This window comes from Salmo trutta, chromosome 9 (genome assembly GCF_901001165.1).
Source record: "Salmo trutta chromosome 9, fSalTru1.1, whole genome shotgun sequence".
Taxonomy (NCBI): domain Eukaryota; kingdom Metazoa; phylum Chordata; class Actinopteri; order Salmoniformes; family Salmonidae; genus Salmo; species Salmo trutta.
The window spans coordinates 4,985,125-5,003,927 of NC_042965.1; the positions used below are offsets into that span (position 1 = coordinate 4,985,125).

General features: G+C 40.6%; 1 protein-coding gene across 1 annotated transcript in view; it reads left to right on the forward strand.

The window, feature by feature from the left end:
* Positions 1–2,791: 2,791 nt before the first annotated feature.
* Positions 2,792–18,803, forward strand: part of LOC115199568 (versican core protein-like) — a 59,130-nt gene continuing 43,118 nt past the window's right edge. The window contains exons 1-5 of the mRNA XM_029761906.1: positions 2,792–2,833; positions 8,720–9,100; positions 10,759–10,933; positions 12,471–12,598; positions 14,337–14,630. Of these exons, the coding sequence (XP_029617766.1) occupies positions 8,737–9,100; positions 10,759–10,933; positions 12,471–12,598; positions 14,337–14,630 (961 nt within the window). The 5' untranslated portion in view covers positions 2,792–2,833; positions 8,720–8,736. The remainder of the gene's footprint in view (positions 2,834–8,719; positions 9,101–10,758; positions 10,934–12,470; positions 12,599–14,336; positions 14,631–18,803) is intronic.

An 18,803-nucleotide genomic window follows, 5' to 3' on the forward strand; every position in this document is an offset into this window, starting at 1 on the left:
AGCATCGCTCTCCGCCGAAAATCATTTTGGACACCCTTTTATTCCAAAGGAATTCGTTAATCATCTACGGAATATATTGGATCAAGGTATGGACAAAAATATAATGGCTCTGGTTGATCATTTTAATATTTAATTGAAACATACACTGAGTGTACAAAGCATTAGGAACACCTTCCTAATATTGAGTTGCACCCCCTTTGCCCTCAAAACAGCCTCAATTTGTCGGGACATGGACTCTACAAGGTGTCGAACGCGTTCCACAAGGATGCTGGCTCATGTTGACGCCTATGCTTCCCACAGTTGTCAAAACTATTGAGCGTGAAAAACCCAGCAGCGTTACAGTTCTTGACACAATAAAACCGGTGCGCCTGGCACCTACTACCATACCCCGTTGAATTGCACACAATCCATGTCTCATTTGTCTCAAGGCTTAAAAATCCTTCTTTAACCTGATTCCTCTCCTTCATCTACACTGATTGAAGTGGATTTAACAGGGGACATCAATTAGGGATCACAACTTTAATCTGGATTCACCTGGTCAGTCTATGTCATGGACAGGGCAGGTGTTCCTAATGTTTTGTACACTCGGTACATCATTATTTTGTATTTCTTAAATGTACGTCTGGGGTCCAAACTGTTCCATTGAGAACGGTCCGACCAGTGCAAGTGATGTGTGTGATGTAGCAACAATCTTATCGGATGAGGATGTTCTTGTTGGACAGAGGGTCAAATTATGTTTTTTTCTCCCTCCCTAAAGTGTCCACTCAATTTTCGGATGGGCAGTGCGCTCCTCCTCTCAAACACTGACAAATTAACACAGCAGCAGTGATTGGAGAGGAACCACGCGCCCAGGAAATAAGTGCTAAGCGCCGGACTTGCGGATAACATATTCTTGGGCACTTTTTTTACGCATGGTAGTAACTGGAATTGTACGGATATTAACTGATTATTTTTCTATTTCATGGAGTTAAAACCTTGTTTAAGGTAATCTTTTGTGTTGTTATTATTATCATTTAAATTATTTTATTAGGATTTGTATTAGGCTTTGTTGAAATTGTTGAAATCCTCAAGAAGTTTCAATTTACTTAAAACATCCAGGTACTATGATTTAGAATGTGTTATAAACATTAATGAGCCTTTATAATGACCTTTCCAAGGCTTATCATATTGTATTTCTCTATTTGCCTATATCTTGTCTTGGAACAGGGATACAAATATAATCTAGAGCGACAAGTTACATTTTCAGTTGTTTTATTTGAGCATCGTTTGCGGATGATAGCCTCATTGGGCAACACAGTTAAGTACGTGCAGCTTTGTAGGCAACGTTGCCTTGTCCGTGTAGACTAACTCACAGTTTGTCCACATTTGAAGACTAAATGTTGTATTATTCTGTAGACTGTGTAGCCTGATAGGTGAAACCGTTCCACTCAATTACGCGCCACCTTTCTGAAAGTTTATTTTCTAATGATATTGGTCATATCAAGTCCTTAAAAGTAAGCAACATTGACATAGGGTAGCCCACAGCTGTTTTCATATATAGCGTAGTGAGAAAGTGTGACATTTAAAATAATCTCTGTTTCACAGTTCAAACTCGTAGCAAGGTGCAGTAATAGCTGCTTAATGGCAACCCCTCTCTTATCCTCATATGCGACAAACACCTGTAACCAATTATACACCCGTCGAGTGACGCTAATGGAGTATTCTTATATTATTCACCCAGCATGACTGCATTTCATTTCCCAAAATACTGAGAAACTTATTGAGGATTTCAACAATTGTATAAACTACATGTTTGCCCATTTGCGCTTTTATGCACAAGCAGAGAACGAATAAAACACACAATGTGAGCTTATTTGTGAATTCATGCACAGTTTAAATGGTTATCGAAAAAATAGTTAATTTGTAAAACAAGCCTATCCAAATTATGGCGCGCTATACACTGGTTAATGAGACAGTAGGCATAATCTCGTCCACCCAGCCGGCTCTCTCCAGCAATTTTGCCTTGGAATGAGGCTAATGATATCGAGAAATCGATGACAGAACGCGATGCCGTGCCAAAGACAGACAAATAACAGATTAATACATAGGCTACAGCTCACTGACTACCCCCTCCCCTCTAAAAAAATAAAATAAAGAGACAAAAATCGCCTGTTTCTTTCAATGACTGTTATTTTTAGTGTTGAGTGTATTGATTCACCTCTAGACTCGTATCACTAAATAACATGTCACGTAGAGTTTACCCGCCCTGAACTCTCCCACGATCCACTCAAAGAACCGCGTGATATCAGATAAATGTGTTACCTTAACCTTTTCGATCGTGTTTACATAGCCTCGGTGCAAATGAGGCCACTCACAGGCACTCTTCAGCGTGCCCCTTTATCCCACACGTTTGTGACTTGACTCCACAGGAGGCTACCTCCATCGGGTTCTCAATCTCACCACCCACGCATTCGGGGGAAGTGACCAGACTGACAAATTACCCTTAGAGCACCTTTGGGGCATGATAATAGCAGTAGAGACCCTGGACGCTTGTTCTGGGCTGTAGAATGACACCGCATCCAATTTCCCCCTATCAGGATTCCCTTATCATCCAGTTAGCTTCGCCACTCACCTCTGAATGTGCTGACATGGCAATTTTATGGAATCATCACTGTAATGAATGTGTATTTTGCCCACTTGGGTCTTGTTAGACCTTATAGCAGACGGTGGTATGTCTCATTATAACTATCAATTAATGCATTGTGTTTTCATCCCACCTTCAGGCTCAAGATGATACTGAATGTAAAACATATCCTGTGGTTATACTGCCTGTGTCAAACTGTATCTGGGCTTGGTAAGTGTTGACTACTACTACTACTTTTTCTCTCTCCCTCTCTCTCTCTCTGGGTGTTTTGCAAGTGATCAGACACAACTTTTTGACCCCAGTCAATTGCAAGCTATTGTGTTGTACTGGTTTCAAATTCTGTAATTATTGCTGTTACAACTCCATGTCTCACAGCAGTAAGTATTCACCCCAGTCTTCAAGTAACGCATACTGCACCAAGTCCGTGACCCTGAGCCCTCAGCCCTGCTAGCCTAGCAGGGTAAGGTCAGCCCTGTGCTAGGCAACAGTTGGCAGTTAGAGCCTCAGGTCCTTGGCCCTATCTCTGGGTACAGACAGGACACCTTTCAAGCCCAGGTCCCAGTCTAGATTCAGCTAAAACAGCTGGATTCACCTCTCAGCCCTAATAAGTCCCTCTGTTTAGAACCCTGGCTCATGCCTTAGGGGCTGTCCCACACCACTTCCACAACATTCTGAACACTATTGCTCGGTGCGTTCGTCGATTCCCTCCAATGGGATAATCCTGTTCCGGTGGCCTAGGGTGATTCAGCCTGTTGCTCAGGCATTGTGAGGGTGTGCACTGTGTGTAGTGTGGCTCTAACTGGCACATAGACCGAGACTGGGAGTCACTGTGTGGATAACTTTATACAAAGGAATAAAGATAGGGAGTTGTGAATAACCTTGCTCCAGAGGACTGTTTGCCTGTCTGACCTGCTGCCTGAAAGTGTTTTCCCAACTCCAGTACTCGAGTACCCCAAAAAGCACACATTTTTGTTGCCCCAGACAAACTCACCTAATTCAACTCATTGAGGGCTTAGTGATTTGTTGACAAGTTGAATCAGGTGTGCTTGTCCGGGGAAACACAACAAATGTGTGCTGTTGGGGGTAATCGCGGACTGGAGTTGGGAAACATTGGTCTAGAATGACCAGATGCGATGCTAATTTCACAGGCATTATCTGAACCCGGGTCTCACACAGGAGAATCCAATTTCTTGACCGTTAGACTTTGGGCAGAGGGCCAACAGTAATTTTGAAGTCGCAGGCATGGCTACCCATCATGAGACTATGAGCAACCATGTACCTGACTCACGTCCTCTACATTTACCCTACATTCTCCATTGAAAGTGCTTCTTAGTCTGACTAGGCATAATCTGTGTTTGGGAAACCAGCCAATCTTTTTAGCGATGATACCCAGGAAGATCAATTAATCAGTTGGTCTTATGGTTCAGGACAAGTTGTATAGTTGTGGAAAAACTTTCAAGGATGCAGACAGGCCTTTCCTGTTTGACCTCTATTTTGTTTGTGGGGAACACTATTTCATGTAATAAACTATATATACAGTATATCACTGGAAGGCTACCCACCCATAATTTTTAGGATGATGATTGACTTTTTTTGGTGTAATGATCCATGTTTTTCTATATAGTCTTGGAGTAAATGTAACACTCTCTTTGTATGTTATTGAATGAAAAGTTCATAGCAAATTAGCAATGCCCTTGACAGTAACACTTTACATTAAGTTGCCCCTATTATTATTTAACTACACAGTAATAACTGTAGTAACAACATAGTAGTTACATCAGTCTTTCTATGTAATTACATGTAATAAGGTTGTGCCTCTCTCAGTTATCACACAATTGGAACAGGGAATGTGTAATTACACATCCAAAGGCTATTCCACATGTGTAATTACTGATAGCGCTACAACTTTATTACCATGTAATTACATAAAAATCTTGTTCCACTATTTTGACTCATCACATACTGTACTTTGCTGCTACTGTTCATTATCTATCCTGTCACCTAGTCACTAGTCAAGATTGTTACATTGTAAGTACAATGTAATTAAAAATAGTTATACATATTTTTCTCCAGTTTCCTAATTTCTCCTGGTCAGCCTATTATCTGCAAAGGTTGTTACATTGTAACAACATAGTCATCATAAAGGTGAACCTACTGGGTTTCACTTTACATTAAGTTGCTCCTGGGTAGGTACATGGACGTAATAGATACAAGTATGTAACTGCAATGTTCTTACATTATACTTGATTCGGTATAGCCTTTGAGCCAGGTCATAACATAGAAATAAACAAATAGAAAATTACCGGTAGTGAATGACATGTTATGCCTTGTTACAATTGTTGTTGCCAGGTCCTAGCCTATTTATCAACCCTGGTATTAAGTTTCAAGTTTTAATGTCATGCACACAAGTACAGTGAAATGCCATTCTTGCAAGCTCTAAACCCAACAATGCAGTAATCAAAATCAATGTAGTACTAAAAATAGCTTACGGTAGAACAAAAACACATGACTAGGGCTGTTGCGGTGATCATATTACTGCCACACAGGCGGCCACGAGTCATGAAGGCAGTCAAATTGCATGTGACCCTTCATTCATGGTAATTAGGCTTCTCCAAGCTCTGATGCTGCTGATGGCCTTCAGTAGCCTACCAAACTTGGTAACTGCCTGGTATTCAGCACTATATTTACCCTCTAATCACTCTGACTTCAAAGAAAATGTGTCTGAAAATCTAATCAAACACTTCATTAGAGCCCATGAGCTCATGTTGCGCAACATTTCTATTGGCTATGCAAAAACAAAGTGATGGCCTGTACTAAAAAGAGGTGCATCCCATCAGCTTTCTATGGGCTAGGCCTACTATATTTTTTTCACAACTTTCCTAATATTAAGCACATAGTTTATCTTAACAACAGGAGTATAGCCTACCTGACTGGTATGAAAATGAACCACGGGAAAAGCGTCCTCCATTCGCTATTTTAGTACCTAGATGATATGTATTTCTTCCCGTTGTCCCTGTTTCGAGATAGGTGCATGATAATGGTCAATTCCAAGTCAAAACACATTTTACACATGCAGTACCAGTCAAAAGTTTGGAAACGCCTCCACAATCACCCCGACCTCAACCCAATTGAGATGGTTTGGGATGAGTTGGACCGCAGAGTGAAGGAATTGCAGACAACAAGTGCTCAGCATATGTGGGAACTCCTTCAAGACTGTTGGAAAAGCATTCCAGGCCACTACCTCATGAAGCTGGTTGAGAGACTCACAAGTGTGCAAAGCTGTCATCAAGGCAAAGGGTGGCTACTTTGAAGAATCTAAAAAATATTTTAATTGGTTTAACACTTTTTTGGTTACTACATGATTCCATATGTGTTATTTCCTAGTTTTGACGTCTTCACTATTATTCTACAATGTATAAAATAGTAAAAATAAAGAAAAACCCTTGAATGAGTAGGTGTGTCCAAACTTTTGACGGGTACTGTATATTATTTAGTATGTGTAAAGACAAGATTAAATCAAGAATAGTCTGATGGGTGACAATATTAGCCTATCACTTATATATTATCACTTGAGAATGATGCCCAACATAAACTGCCTTTTGTGACTTTTTCAAATCATAGCAACACGTGTTGCTACCATGCTGTGTTGTCGTCTTAGGTCTCTCTTTATGTAGTGTTGGGTTGTCTCTCTTGTTGTTGTCTCAGCTGTCGAAAGGAGCGGACCAAAGTGCAGCGTAGTTGTAGTTCCACATTTTATTAAATTCGTGAAACTTTGCAATACACAAATAACTGAAAATGACAAAACAACAAACCGTGACGCAGAGAGAAACAAACACTACTCAAAATATAATAACCCACAAACCCCAGGAAGAAAAACCCCTACTTAAATATGATCTCCAATTAGAGACAATGAGGACCAGCTGCCTCCAATTGGAGATCAACCCAAAAAAACAACATAGAAATAGAAAAACTAGAACTAAAACATTAAAAAGGTATTTTGATGCTAGTGTTTGTATTAATTTGGGATCCCACAAATGTCCCAGACTATGTTAGGAATATGTATTTCTTGCACGGAATAGAATAGGTAAACTTGTGTACTATGGGGGATAGTAGATTGATATAGGCTAATGATTTTGCTGTTCGTTAGGCCTACTCATCTTATTGGCTGACAAAAAGTAAATGTGGACAGCTCTTCCAATATCTTCAATATGCACCTCGGAATTGGATAAGGATGCGCGCAGTTGCGTCCCCAATGTGTCTGTCTTCACTTGTAGCCAATGAGAAAGACCCGATCACGTGATGGAGAGCCATGTGAGTGAGAGGTGCTTAGGAGCGTGCAGCACTCAGGGAGAAGGGTGCAACGCAGCACTCCGGGCCAAGTGCACAACGGCCACTGGCTGCAAAAGGCATGGATTTTTGTGCTGTACGGCCACAAAGGGGATGCCACCGTGAATTCGAGGCACTATCAAGTTCTTGTCAAATTGTGAATGAAAGACTGATGTAGCGTGTACAGCCTGCGCAAAAAAAACAAAGCAGAGCTCATGCCTTTCAAGTAACTTTTTCAAATCATCATTAGAGTTGCATCATGCAGCCTTACAATGTATTAAACATCTAAACATAAAGCCCAACGTTTGTAGAACAACTAAAGTTACATTAATAACGTTAAATTAAGTATATAGGAGCACCTATTTATGTTAACCACTCAACACAGTATAACCACATGTGCCCCCTCCTTAAATAATTTACAGAAAATATTTATATTTTATTCAGCTTTGTTCAATTGTATACTTCATACTATAAAATAATACAAAATAATGCCACGGAATTCTAAGCAAATCTTCTGCTAAATGAACTAGTGTAGCCCACAGCCAGATGGCATAGCCAGAACAGGACCTAACATAAGGACAACTCAAAATATGCTATTCTGTTCTTCTGAAATAGACTACATTTTCTTCATATCATGCTTCTTTAGACCTGTGTAAAATAAATCACGGATTTATTGTGAAGGTGTAGGCTATATTACAGGGATTTATTAGACTTTTTAAAATGTAGATGTTCCAAAAGTCTGCATCAGTGTGGATGCCAGGAGATGCTAATTGTGTTCATGTTAATTAACGGTCAATTACCGTGAGACTGACAGTTATTTGCTTGACAATCACCGGTAGACAATATTTTGTGACCGCCACAGCCCTACACATGACAAATAAAAGTAAGAAATAAGAAGAACACGAGAGACTAAGAAGCTATATACAGGGTCGCTTCCAATACCATATTTTCAATGTGCAGGAATACTGGAGTGATAGAGGTAGATATCTACAGTATCAGGGTAAGGTGACTAGGCATCAGGATGTATGATAAACAGGGTAGCAGCAGAGTAAATGAAGATTGTATGTGTGTGTGTGTAGAATCAGTATAAATGTGTGTGCATGTTATGTGTGTGTTGGAGTGTCAGTGTGCGTGAGCACGTAGAGTCCTGTTAGTGTGCATAGAGACAGTGCAAACATTTAAATAAATACAAGGGTCAAACTGTGAGGCCATTTTGTAAGCTATTTAGCAGTCTTATGGCTTGGGGATAGATCCCTTCAGGAGCCTGTTTACATGTGGATTCAATGGTAATACAAGCAAGTGGATGTGTAATTACACATTCCTTGTACCAATTACATAATAACTGATAGCACTACAACCTTGTTACCATGTAATTACATAGTAACACCTATGTGATTACATCGTTGCTACTACAGTTATTACTGTTTAGTTACATAGTAATAGGGGCAACTTAATGTAAAGTGTTACCCACTTGACTAATTAAACATCTTTAAAGACTGATTTTAACTTTGAATAGAATGTTTTACTTTTTATTGAGATCTTTTCACAGACTACATAAACACTTAGAGTAAAAACTTAGGTAGTGTGGTAAAAGGGGACAAACTTGAATCAATATATTGTGTGTTGTTGTCCAGTATCACCCATGCTGATACTGTGCCAAAGCTAACATTGCTATTCTCTCATTCCATTGATTGTGAAAAAACATGCACTTGTTCAGTAACCTGTCTATTTTGACTGCCTTACCTAGACTTTTTGTACTTTGTTTCCCAGTCTCCAACACATTAACCATGACGAGGCCCGTGAGTGGCTCCCTCTCGGGGAAGGTAGTTTTGCCGTGCCACTTCTCCACCATACCCACTACCATGCCCACCATCAACGCCAATGGCACCACCCCCAGCACCGACTACCTGCGCATCAAATGGACCAAAATGGATGGGGAAAAGGAATCCACAGTGCTGGTGGCCCAAAATGGCAAGATTAAAATAGGCTCCACCTACAGGAACCGCGTGTCGGTGCCCAGCCACCCAGAGGATGTGGGGGATTCTTCTCTGACCATGGTGAAGCTCCGAGCCAGCGATGCCGGCACCTACCGCTGTGAGGTCATGTACGGCATCGAGGACACGCAGGACACGGTCAACCTCAATGTCAACGGTTGGTGTCATCTGTTTTTTTCTCTCTTTTCACCACTGTTATTTACACCTCTCTAAAATGTATAAGAGGTCAAGTGAAGGTTAACCTTATAATAGTATACCCAGTTCAGTCTTGTGTGCTATGGAATTTTTGTTGTTGTTGGTATGACGCTTATATTTAGCATAACGGTTTTGCTGATGCTTACTTAATCCACACTCAAAACATTTACAGTTATAAGTATAGTCAGTTTCTCTGCTCATTCCGTTATGCTGGAGCAAAAATCTTCTAGGCACATTGACACCATTGGTAAGTTCATGTTGGAGAAATATTAATACTTCTGAAGTTAATGAGCCAAGCTTTAAATGTAGTGGGCGGTGGCGGATACGTTTTAGTGACAAATCAAAGCACTTTCCCTCAGTGTGCCAATCAGTAAAGATGAAATGAAGGAGCACATGTGTTGACTGTAGACTAGGGGTTTCCTGCATTTTGTGCAATAGGCACACATTCTCACTAGAGATGTATCTCATATGGGTTTTCTTAAAGACAGTTTCTGATTGTAACCAGTGGGTAGTGGATAGGCTCGTTGAGTCTTCTCATCAGGAAAACTGCATGATCAGAGTAAAGACAAACGCGTTGCGGTCAGTCATCGATAATACCATAAAAGTAGAATCTTGTTGTTTGTAGTCTATGTTCCAAGTTGGATAGAACAGTTCCAAAGCTATGCCATCTGCACCATAGCCTCATATTACCAGACTGATTACCGCTGATTACCGCTGCACTAGCATTTAACTGTGTAGCGAACTGTGGTGTAAATCTTAACTTAATAAGCCTCTATTCCCCCATCTTTATTTTGGGAGTTACTTTATCTGGGAGACATAGCTCAAATTTGGGATATGTTGAAAACAGGTATGGGTTGATATGGGATAGCTTTGGCTTTCACAGAGACCCAACTGCCCATCTCTCCAACTCGCTTCAATTATAATCAAGGCATCAGTCAGTCTACTTACACAAATATGGGAAGTCAGGGCCATGGCATCGTCTATAAATCATCCAGAGTTATCTTGTGGTCATTGCAGAGGATTCTAGTAATCTTCCACTAAATTGTAATATACTGTATCATCACAAGAAACGTAGACCCTGATTTATTTCACACTTGTGCTATTTAGCCTTGTTCACAATGCAGGCCTTAATGCTCAAATTGTTTTCGTTTTTCAAATCCGTTTGGGAATGCTGACTGTACAATCGGCACGTTACAAGTGGCCAAATCGGATTTGTGTGTGTTCAGACAGAAGTAATTTGCTGACATGGCTACGTTAGTTCTCATTGTAATGGCGGGTGAGTGGGCAGTAGTGCAGGCTGATATCTCAGAAGTTATGTAGCAAGCTAAGGTGACAACAATGCCTGCCATAGATGGAATCAGATTTGTATCTGTCTTCAAACCATCTACGAAGGTGGTTTGAAATGTGGCTTGAAATATCCGACTCCATGTGCTTTTTGGCTGTTCAGACTGCAGGAAAAAGAACAGATTCGAATTGGATATGCAACAATTTTGATTTGAGTCACTTCAAACAGGCAATGTGACCAAGGCTTTAGACATTACCCCTGATTCAGTTGTACTCTTTTACTTTTTTTTACACAGGACCTAATTTGTCTTTATGTATGTATGTGTTTATTCCCAGGTGTTGTGTTTCACTACCGGGCAAGCACCAGCAGGTACACCATGAACTATGAGAGCGCTGTCCAGGCCTGCCAAACCGTAGGAGCCTCCATTGCCACGCCTGACCAGCTGAAATCAGCGTATGAGGACGGCTTTGACCACTGTGATGCAGGTTGGATCGCAGATCTGTCAGTTAGGTAAGAAAATGAAATAATCTCCAAAATATCGCTATTTCTAAAACAAGAAATAGAAAGTTGGTTTGTGATTTCTGTTTAATCCACCAGAAAAGACAGAACAAATAGTAAAACAAATACTGTGGTTAAACTCAAATATTCAAATATTCAATTACATCATAAATAGGACTGGTGGAGTTAGGTCACACACGCAGCTAACAAAAATATATGGAAATGTCTGCTCTACCCAAAATTACAACCAACTAATTGCAGCATTACTGCAAAAATAGAAGAGGCAAGTAGAAAGGGGAAAAAGTATTTTGGCCCTGCATTAAAGACCAAAATTGGTGAAAGAAAATTGTGATAAATAAAAAAGTATACCAGTTTCATTTAAGGACCAAAAAATTGACAGCTGTGCCATATATATTGCAAAATAGTTGGGAAGAGATTTTCGATGTACCGATTCCATACCACATGGTTTATGAACTGATAGGCAAAACAACGCCGGATTCAAAACGTATCATTTTTCAATTTAAATGATTATGCTAAATTCTTGGAACCAATAGAATGTTATATATATATATATATATATATGGGGGACACAACCATCCCAGCTTTGCAGATGTTGCTGCAAAGAGACCAAAATATGAGTTATTTTGTTTTGGTACTGTCCATATGTAGCTTGTTTTTGGTCACAGATCCAGGAATGGCTGAAGAAGTGCAACATTTACCTGGAGCTAACTCTGCAGATAACACTACTGGGTGATTTGAAAAGTCGTAGTCAATCGATTAGTAATATAATACAACTTTTAGCAAATATTTTTGTCTTTAATTTACAATATGTAGAAACTATGAGAATAGAAAGGCTCAGAATGTTTGTGAAACATCACAGCTGAAAAATATATGTCAAATATAAATAAAAAATGGATGGTGTTAAGAGACAGATGGGAGGGGTTGTGTGTGGAGCTGAAGGGTGGGATTAAAAACAAGAAGATAACTAATGTAAAATACATTGTGTCTGTATAATGCATATATACTGCTCAAAAAAAATAAAGGGAACACTTAAACAACACATCCTAGATCTGAATGAAAGAAAAAATCTTATTAAATACTTTTTTCTTTACATAGTTGAATGTGCTGACAACAAAATCACACAAAAATAATCAATGGAAATCCAATTTATCAACCCAAGGAGGTCTGGATTTGGAGTCACATACTAGTGTATATTCTAGTCCATTTTGTGTCAAAGACAAAGTAGACATCTTTGGTTTAATCCGAAAAGGACTGGCTCCCAGGCTACTGGTAACTGGTTTTTACAGGGCCTAAAGTGTAAAACTGCTTGGTTTACACACTCTGCCATAGTTGTCATTGGCCTGAAGGTGAACTGCACATATACTGAGCTTGTTCAAGCCAGTGACAGTTCCAGCTGTATTCTAACTCACCTGCCAGTCCCTTTTGTCTTTGTCATATTTTTATGGTGTGAGGTTATAGGTTGACTGACACAATGACATTTCCGGTTGCAGATCAATTACATTATCTTATCTTTTCTTTGCATGTTTAGATACCCAATCACTAGACCGAGACCTGGCTGCTATGGCAACCTGCAGGGGAAGCCTGGGGTGAGGACATATGGACCCCGAAAGGCCACAGAGACCTATGATGTGTACTGTTATGTGGACAAGCTGAATGGTGAGAGAGCAAAATGTGGGACGTAGTGGCCTAGTGATACATGCAATGAAAACCTATGTAGGATCAGCACATCCAATGGAACCACGCACAGGTGCTGAGTACACTGATGCTAGTTAGGGGAGAAGTGAGTTTCTCTACACCTGGAGATGGATAGAGGTGACAATGTACAATTTAGGTCTTTGTCTGGTATTTTAATGTAAGCAAGTAAATATACCTGGTGAGGCATTTCCTCTCCAAATATTTACTGGGCTACTTCTTGTTTTGTTGACTGTTAATAACATATTTTGGGGTATGTAAATAGAAATGAGTGAAAGGTACAGTAACTCTATGTAACTTTAACAAGCAGCAAAGTGCCAAACGTTTTTTCCCCGACAATCACAGCGATCAACAGAGACAAGCTGTCAGTCTCAACATTGGACCAGGCTCTAAAAGGCTCTAAAAAAAGACACCAGAAACTATGTGATAATGGGAGCTTTAAATGCTGCTGGCACCTTAAAGGAAACGCTTCAGAGCTGCCAGTACACTTTATCATCTCTTTGTGTATCCTCCATGCTGAGCCTGATGACAAATTGAACCTCAGTTGCAGCGTGCCCCATTGCTCGTTTATAAGCTCTAACATCGCTCCTCACACCACTAAACTGAAGGCACACTTTTAGAAAGAAAAGCGCTTTCTAGAACCGAAAAGGGTTCTTCGTAGGTCTCGATAGGAGAAACCTTGGTGGAAGCCTTTTTGGTGCTAGGTAGAAGAACCCTTTTGGTTCCAGGTACAACCCTCTTTGGAAAAGGGTTCTACCTTGAACCAAAAAGGGTTCTCCTATGGGGACAGCTGAAAAACCCTTCTGGAACCCTTGTTTTCTAAGAGTGCAGGCGTGAGACTAAAGATATTTGGGCTATGCAACATTTAGCCCACATATATCCCCCACCACATGAGGTTGAGGGTCATATGGCTAAGGGGGTGTCATTCTGCGAGGAGTACGATAATATCGTACTCGGATCAGTCAGCGAGGAGTACGATAATATCATTGGCGTGTGTAACGGTGGTGTATTAGTGGTATTGATCTTTATGCAGTGTGACGGGGGCCAGCTGAGGAGCAGATGTAGTTGCTCCATTATGGTGTCTGTTCTGACGTGTTTCATTATGTTGTCCAAGTTAAAAACACAGCCAATAAGTGTTGTCATCTTCATTTAGCGGGAAACCTACATTTTGAAAAATGAATTTGACTACATTAACTATGGACTGCCACACCCACTGTGGGGGACCTAATGGCATGATAGACAGACTGTCTTTGTGAGTGCAAACACATAGTCAGCATTGCTAGCCCACCTCAGGATAATGGAATGAATGCTGTACTGTAGTCCCAAATGAATTAGTGGGAGAACGTTTGGGCCCAGAGCCCTCCACAGCATTGACACTGGGTTGTAATTATGGGTCTATATCTCTACGCAACTGCTACCATGGTCAAATTGGAATGATAAGTCATTCCCCCATATCCATATCGACTGGATATATTACTGTCACATAGAAGTTTATGAAAAGGTAAATCCAAATGCTTATAATAGTGAGGACTGAACTCAAATGTAGGTATAACTTAATGATAACACTATGGTTAGTGTTAGCAGTTACAGTTCAGTATTTCAGCACACTAAATCAGTCATGGCAAACATACTTTTTATTAAAACATCCTGATGCTCAGTCACTAGAAAGTTGCCTTTTACATGTAATCCCTATTTGTCTCAGGTGAGGTGTACTACGCACCTGTGACCCATAAGATGACGTTTGAGGAGGCAAAGGAGGAGTGTGAGAACAGGAACGCTGTCCTGGCGTCGCCGGGTCAGCTCCACTCCGCCTGGAGACAGGGTCTGGACAGGTGTGACTATGGCTGGCTGGCCGACGGCAGCGCTCGCCACCCCGTCGCGGTACCCAGAATGCAGTGTGGCGGTGGTCTGCTGGGCGTCAGGACCTTGTACCGCTACAGGAACCAGACAGGCTTCCCAGAACCCATCACCCAGCTGGGAGCATACTGCTTCAAAGGTAAACATACATAGGCATTTTACTGTTATATTCTCATCTATGTGCAAATGTTACATTTTGGATTTGAAAGAGCACTCTATGAGCACACTACTCATAGAGTTTAGTGTTTTTGCTCAAGGCCAGCGTTGTGAGTAATTGTGATGTTACGCTCTTAGGGTGTAGCTCCTGCACCCCTCCCCAATCCTCATATTTGCAGCACGCTCTCTGACACAAATAATGAAATATCTACAAAACAGTCTTCTTGCAATGTAATGTCTATAACTCATCTTGAATCAATTGTCAGGTTTATTTGCATGATCACTTTCGTGTTTCTTTTGTTTGTTGATAGAAGATACCATCAACAAAACAGATGAAACGGACCCCTATGTAGAGCATTGTGCGTATTGTGCTAGAGCTAGACTGTGTAGCCCAGTACAGTGAATTACTGACCTCACTGCATGTCCTTTTGGGTTACCGCCCATTACCTCTGGAACCAAATTGGGATTGGCTAACAGGAGTGTGAAATCATCATTCTAAACTCATGCTGCCTTTGAACTCGATGCATTGCCCAATCTGATACTAATAGATGATTTATTTACCAATAGTTTATTGGAGAGTCCTACACAATCATTATCTGTCCGGCTTTATTACCTGTATTACTGTACTTCAAGGCAGGACAAATGTTTTGTTTTGTTTCTCTGTGGCTAGCCTTGGATAACCACATTGGTGCAGTTGAGCAGAGAAAACAGTCACATACTCCTTCATAAAAAATACAAATATAAGCTGTTAAATACTTCATAATATATGGTCCCTTAAGAAAGTATTCACACCCCTTGACTTTTTCCACATTTTGTTGTGTTAAAGCCTGAATTTCAAATGGATAAAATGTAGATTTTTTGGGTCACTGGTCTACACACAACACCCCAATTCCAAAGTGTTTTTCAGATTTTTACAAATTAATAAAAAATGAAAAGCTGAAATGTCTTGAGTCAATGCGTATTCAACCTCTTTGTTATGGCAAGCTTAAATAAGTTCAGGAGTAAAAATGTGCTTAACAAGTAACATAATACGTTGCATGAATGACTACCGCATCTCTGTACCCAACACAATTATTTGTAAGGTCCCTCATTCGAGCAGTGAATTTCAAACACGGATTCAACCACAAAGACCACGGGAGGTTTTTCAATGCCTCACATAGAAAATATTTAGCATCTTCAAAGTGGTAGGCATGTTGTGTAAATCAAATGATGCAAACCCCCCAAAGATCTATTTTAATTCCAGGTTGTAAGGCAACAACATAGGAAAAATGCCAAGGGGGTGAATACTTTCACAAGCCACTGTAGTTTCTCCACAATACAAACCCAATTGATAGAGGAAAAAGTAGGAAGCCTGGGCGGCAGGGTAGCCTAGTGGCTTAGTGGTTAGTGCATTGGGCTAGTAACCGAAAGGTTGCAAGTTCAAATCCCTGAGCTGACAAGGTACAAATCTGTCATTCTGCCCCTGAACAAGGCAATTAACCCACTGTTCCTAGGCTGTCATTGAAAATAAGAATTAGTTCTTAACTGACTTGCCTGTTAAAAAAAAAGAATAAACCTATTCCTAAACATGCATCCTATTTACAACACGGCACTAAAAGTAATACTGCAAAAAATGTGGCAAAGCAATTAACTTGTTGTCCTGAATACAAAGTGTTATGTTTGGGGCAAATCCAATACAACACATTTCCTAATACCACTCTTCATATTTTCAAGCATAGTGGTGGCTGCACCATGTTATGTGTATGCTTGTAATCGTTAAGGACTGGGGAATTTTTCCAAATAAATAAGAAATGGAATGGAACTAAACACAGGCAAAATCCTAAAGGAAAACTTCTTCAATCTTCTTTCCACCAGACACTGGCAGATGAATTCACCTTTCAGCAGGACCATAACCTAAAACACAAGGCCACATCTACACTGGAGTTGCTTACCAAGAAGACAATGAATGTTCCTAAGTGGCCGACTTACAGTTTTGACTTAAATCCACTTGAAAATCTATGGCAAGACCTGAAAATGGTTGATCAACAACCAATTTGACAGAGCTTGGACAATTTTGAAAATAATAATTGGCAAATCGTGCACAATCCAGGTGTGGAAAGCTCTTAAAGACTTACCCAGAAAAACGCACAGCAGTAATCACTGCCAAAGGTGCTTCTGCAAAGTCGGCACACAGGGGTGTGAATACATCAATAAATGGCAAAAATTTCTAAAAATGGGTTTTCACTTTGTAATTATCTGGTATTGTGTGTAGATGGGTGAGAATGTTTTGATTTAATCCATTTTGAATTCAGAGTGTAACACAACAAAATAAAGAAGGAACATATATTTAATTAGTTTATTCCAATTACAGTGGTAGGTTAAAATAATAAAGGATAATAAAGATGGAAATAATAATTTACAAATAAAAAACATTATATATAGGGGATTAGAAATGATGCAGACAATTACATTGATAGAAGCCACAATCCATTAAAGCTGATCCACCCCCCCCCCCAAAAAAATGTAAATGCCAAGGGGTATGATTACTTTCTGAAGGCACTGTACTTATTTGATCGAAGTTAGATAAACTGCATCTAAACATGGCTATATCCGTGTGACGAAAAGTGCAGATACAGCACCTGTCAGCCTATCTCTCTCTTTCTTCCTCTTTCAGATTGTTTCAGCTGTCAGAGTTGCCCCTTTTTCCATCGCTCTCACTTGGTAGTTATCGGAGCAGACGTTAGGTTAATGGACGAAGCTCCTGGCCGGACTTCTAAAGCCAGTCAGCCTCGGTGACCTCTGACCTGGCCTTTCCATCTTTTTAAAAGAGGGTCAGCGAGATAAGCTGCCCCCTACCAGGCTATTGGGTCTCCCTGAGAGACGCTAGCTCTCTGTGTGATAAGTCCCCACAGGGTTAGGAGGTCACACAAACAGGGCACCCTGACCTCCCGCTTTGTGTATTTCATTTTAGCGCTCTTAGTGCTTTTTTGGTTTTGTTCTCACCTAAGTGCTTTTCAAGTAACCCCTTTTCCATTGGCTGGAATTCTTCACAATTTCCCATTGCAGGAACACAAAAACACCAAAGAAGATGTTGTATAAACATTAGTCAGTTAGATGAAAGAGTGGCAGAGGATGAAAATGGAGGGATAATTGGTCCCTGGACTGGAGAAAACAAAGGCCCCAGTAAAAGTGACCGCACACAAACATCAGTGAGATAATGCAATCCCTCTGCTTTCTTATAGACCAGGGTCTATTTTTCCTGTTAGTGAAAAAAGCTTCTCAAACCTTACATTAGAGATAGCTGCGTGGAGAAGGAGGGCAAGTACGTAATGCTGAACAGTTGCTGTCTGCTTTACACAGTCTGTGTCGCGCCACTGAGGAGAGAATACTGAAACTGTCACACTGTCTGTGCCTGTGTCTGTACAGTACATGAGAGAGAGAGAGCGAGAGAGAGCGAGAGAGAGCGAGAGAGAGAGAGAGAGAGAGAAAGAGTATGAGTGGAGAGTGTGAGGGGGTCAGACATTGGGACAGGGTGAGAACAAGCAAGGATGTGCCTTCTGAACAATCAAGCTTTGATCCAGTCACAAAGCAGTCTGGGAGGAATTCAGTCTCTTAGCAGCTTAACCTCTATTATTCAAACGGTGCTGTAGGGAGGGATCATAATTATGATTAGTCTATTTATTATGAATACTGGAGTAGCAGACCAAGTGACTACAAATAAATATAAAAATCAGGAGCTGGACAACAGGGAGGGAAACACTAGTAAACACAGAGACTGTGGGAGGACAGGCATGGAAGAGACCAGAAGACAAGACTCAGGGCCACTCCACGAAACCACAACAGAAGATGCCGAAAAGTTTATATGCTGTTTAATTTACTCTTAAATGGCCCCACGAATGCCCGTAGACACGATAGGAAATGTAAAATGAATGTTCAAAGTGTGCACTGAAATAGAAAGCTTTGAAAATGACTTCACCTACATTATCTGCCTTTGCGAGGTAAATTAGCCCGTGTTAGTGGTGGGAATGGGGGAAAAGAACATTCAGAGTTGCTCAACATGATAATATTGGACTTCAAGATACAGTTTACAACCATTGCTTGGTAATGTCCACCCTTGTTATGATCACAAGTCTCTGGGGTGGATGCTGTGAAACTCCTTCCAAAGCCGATTCTCCAG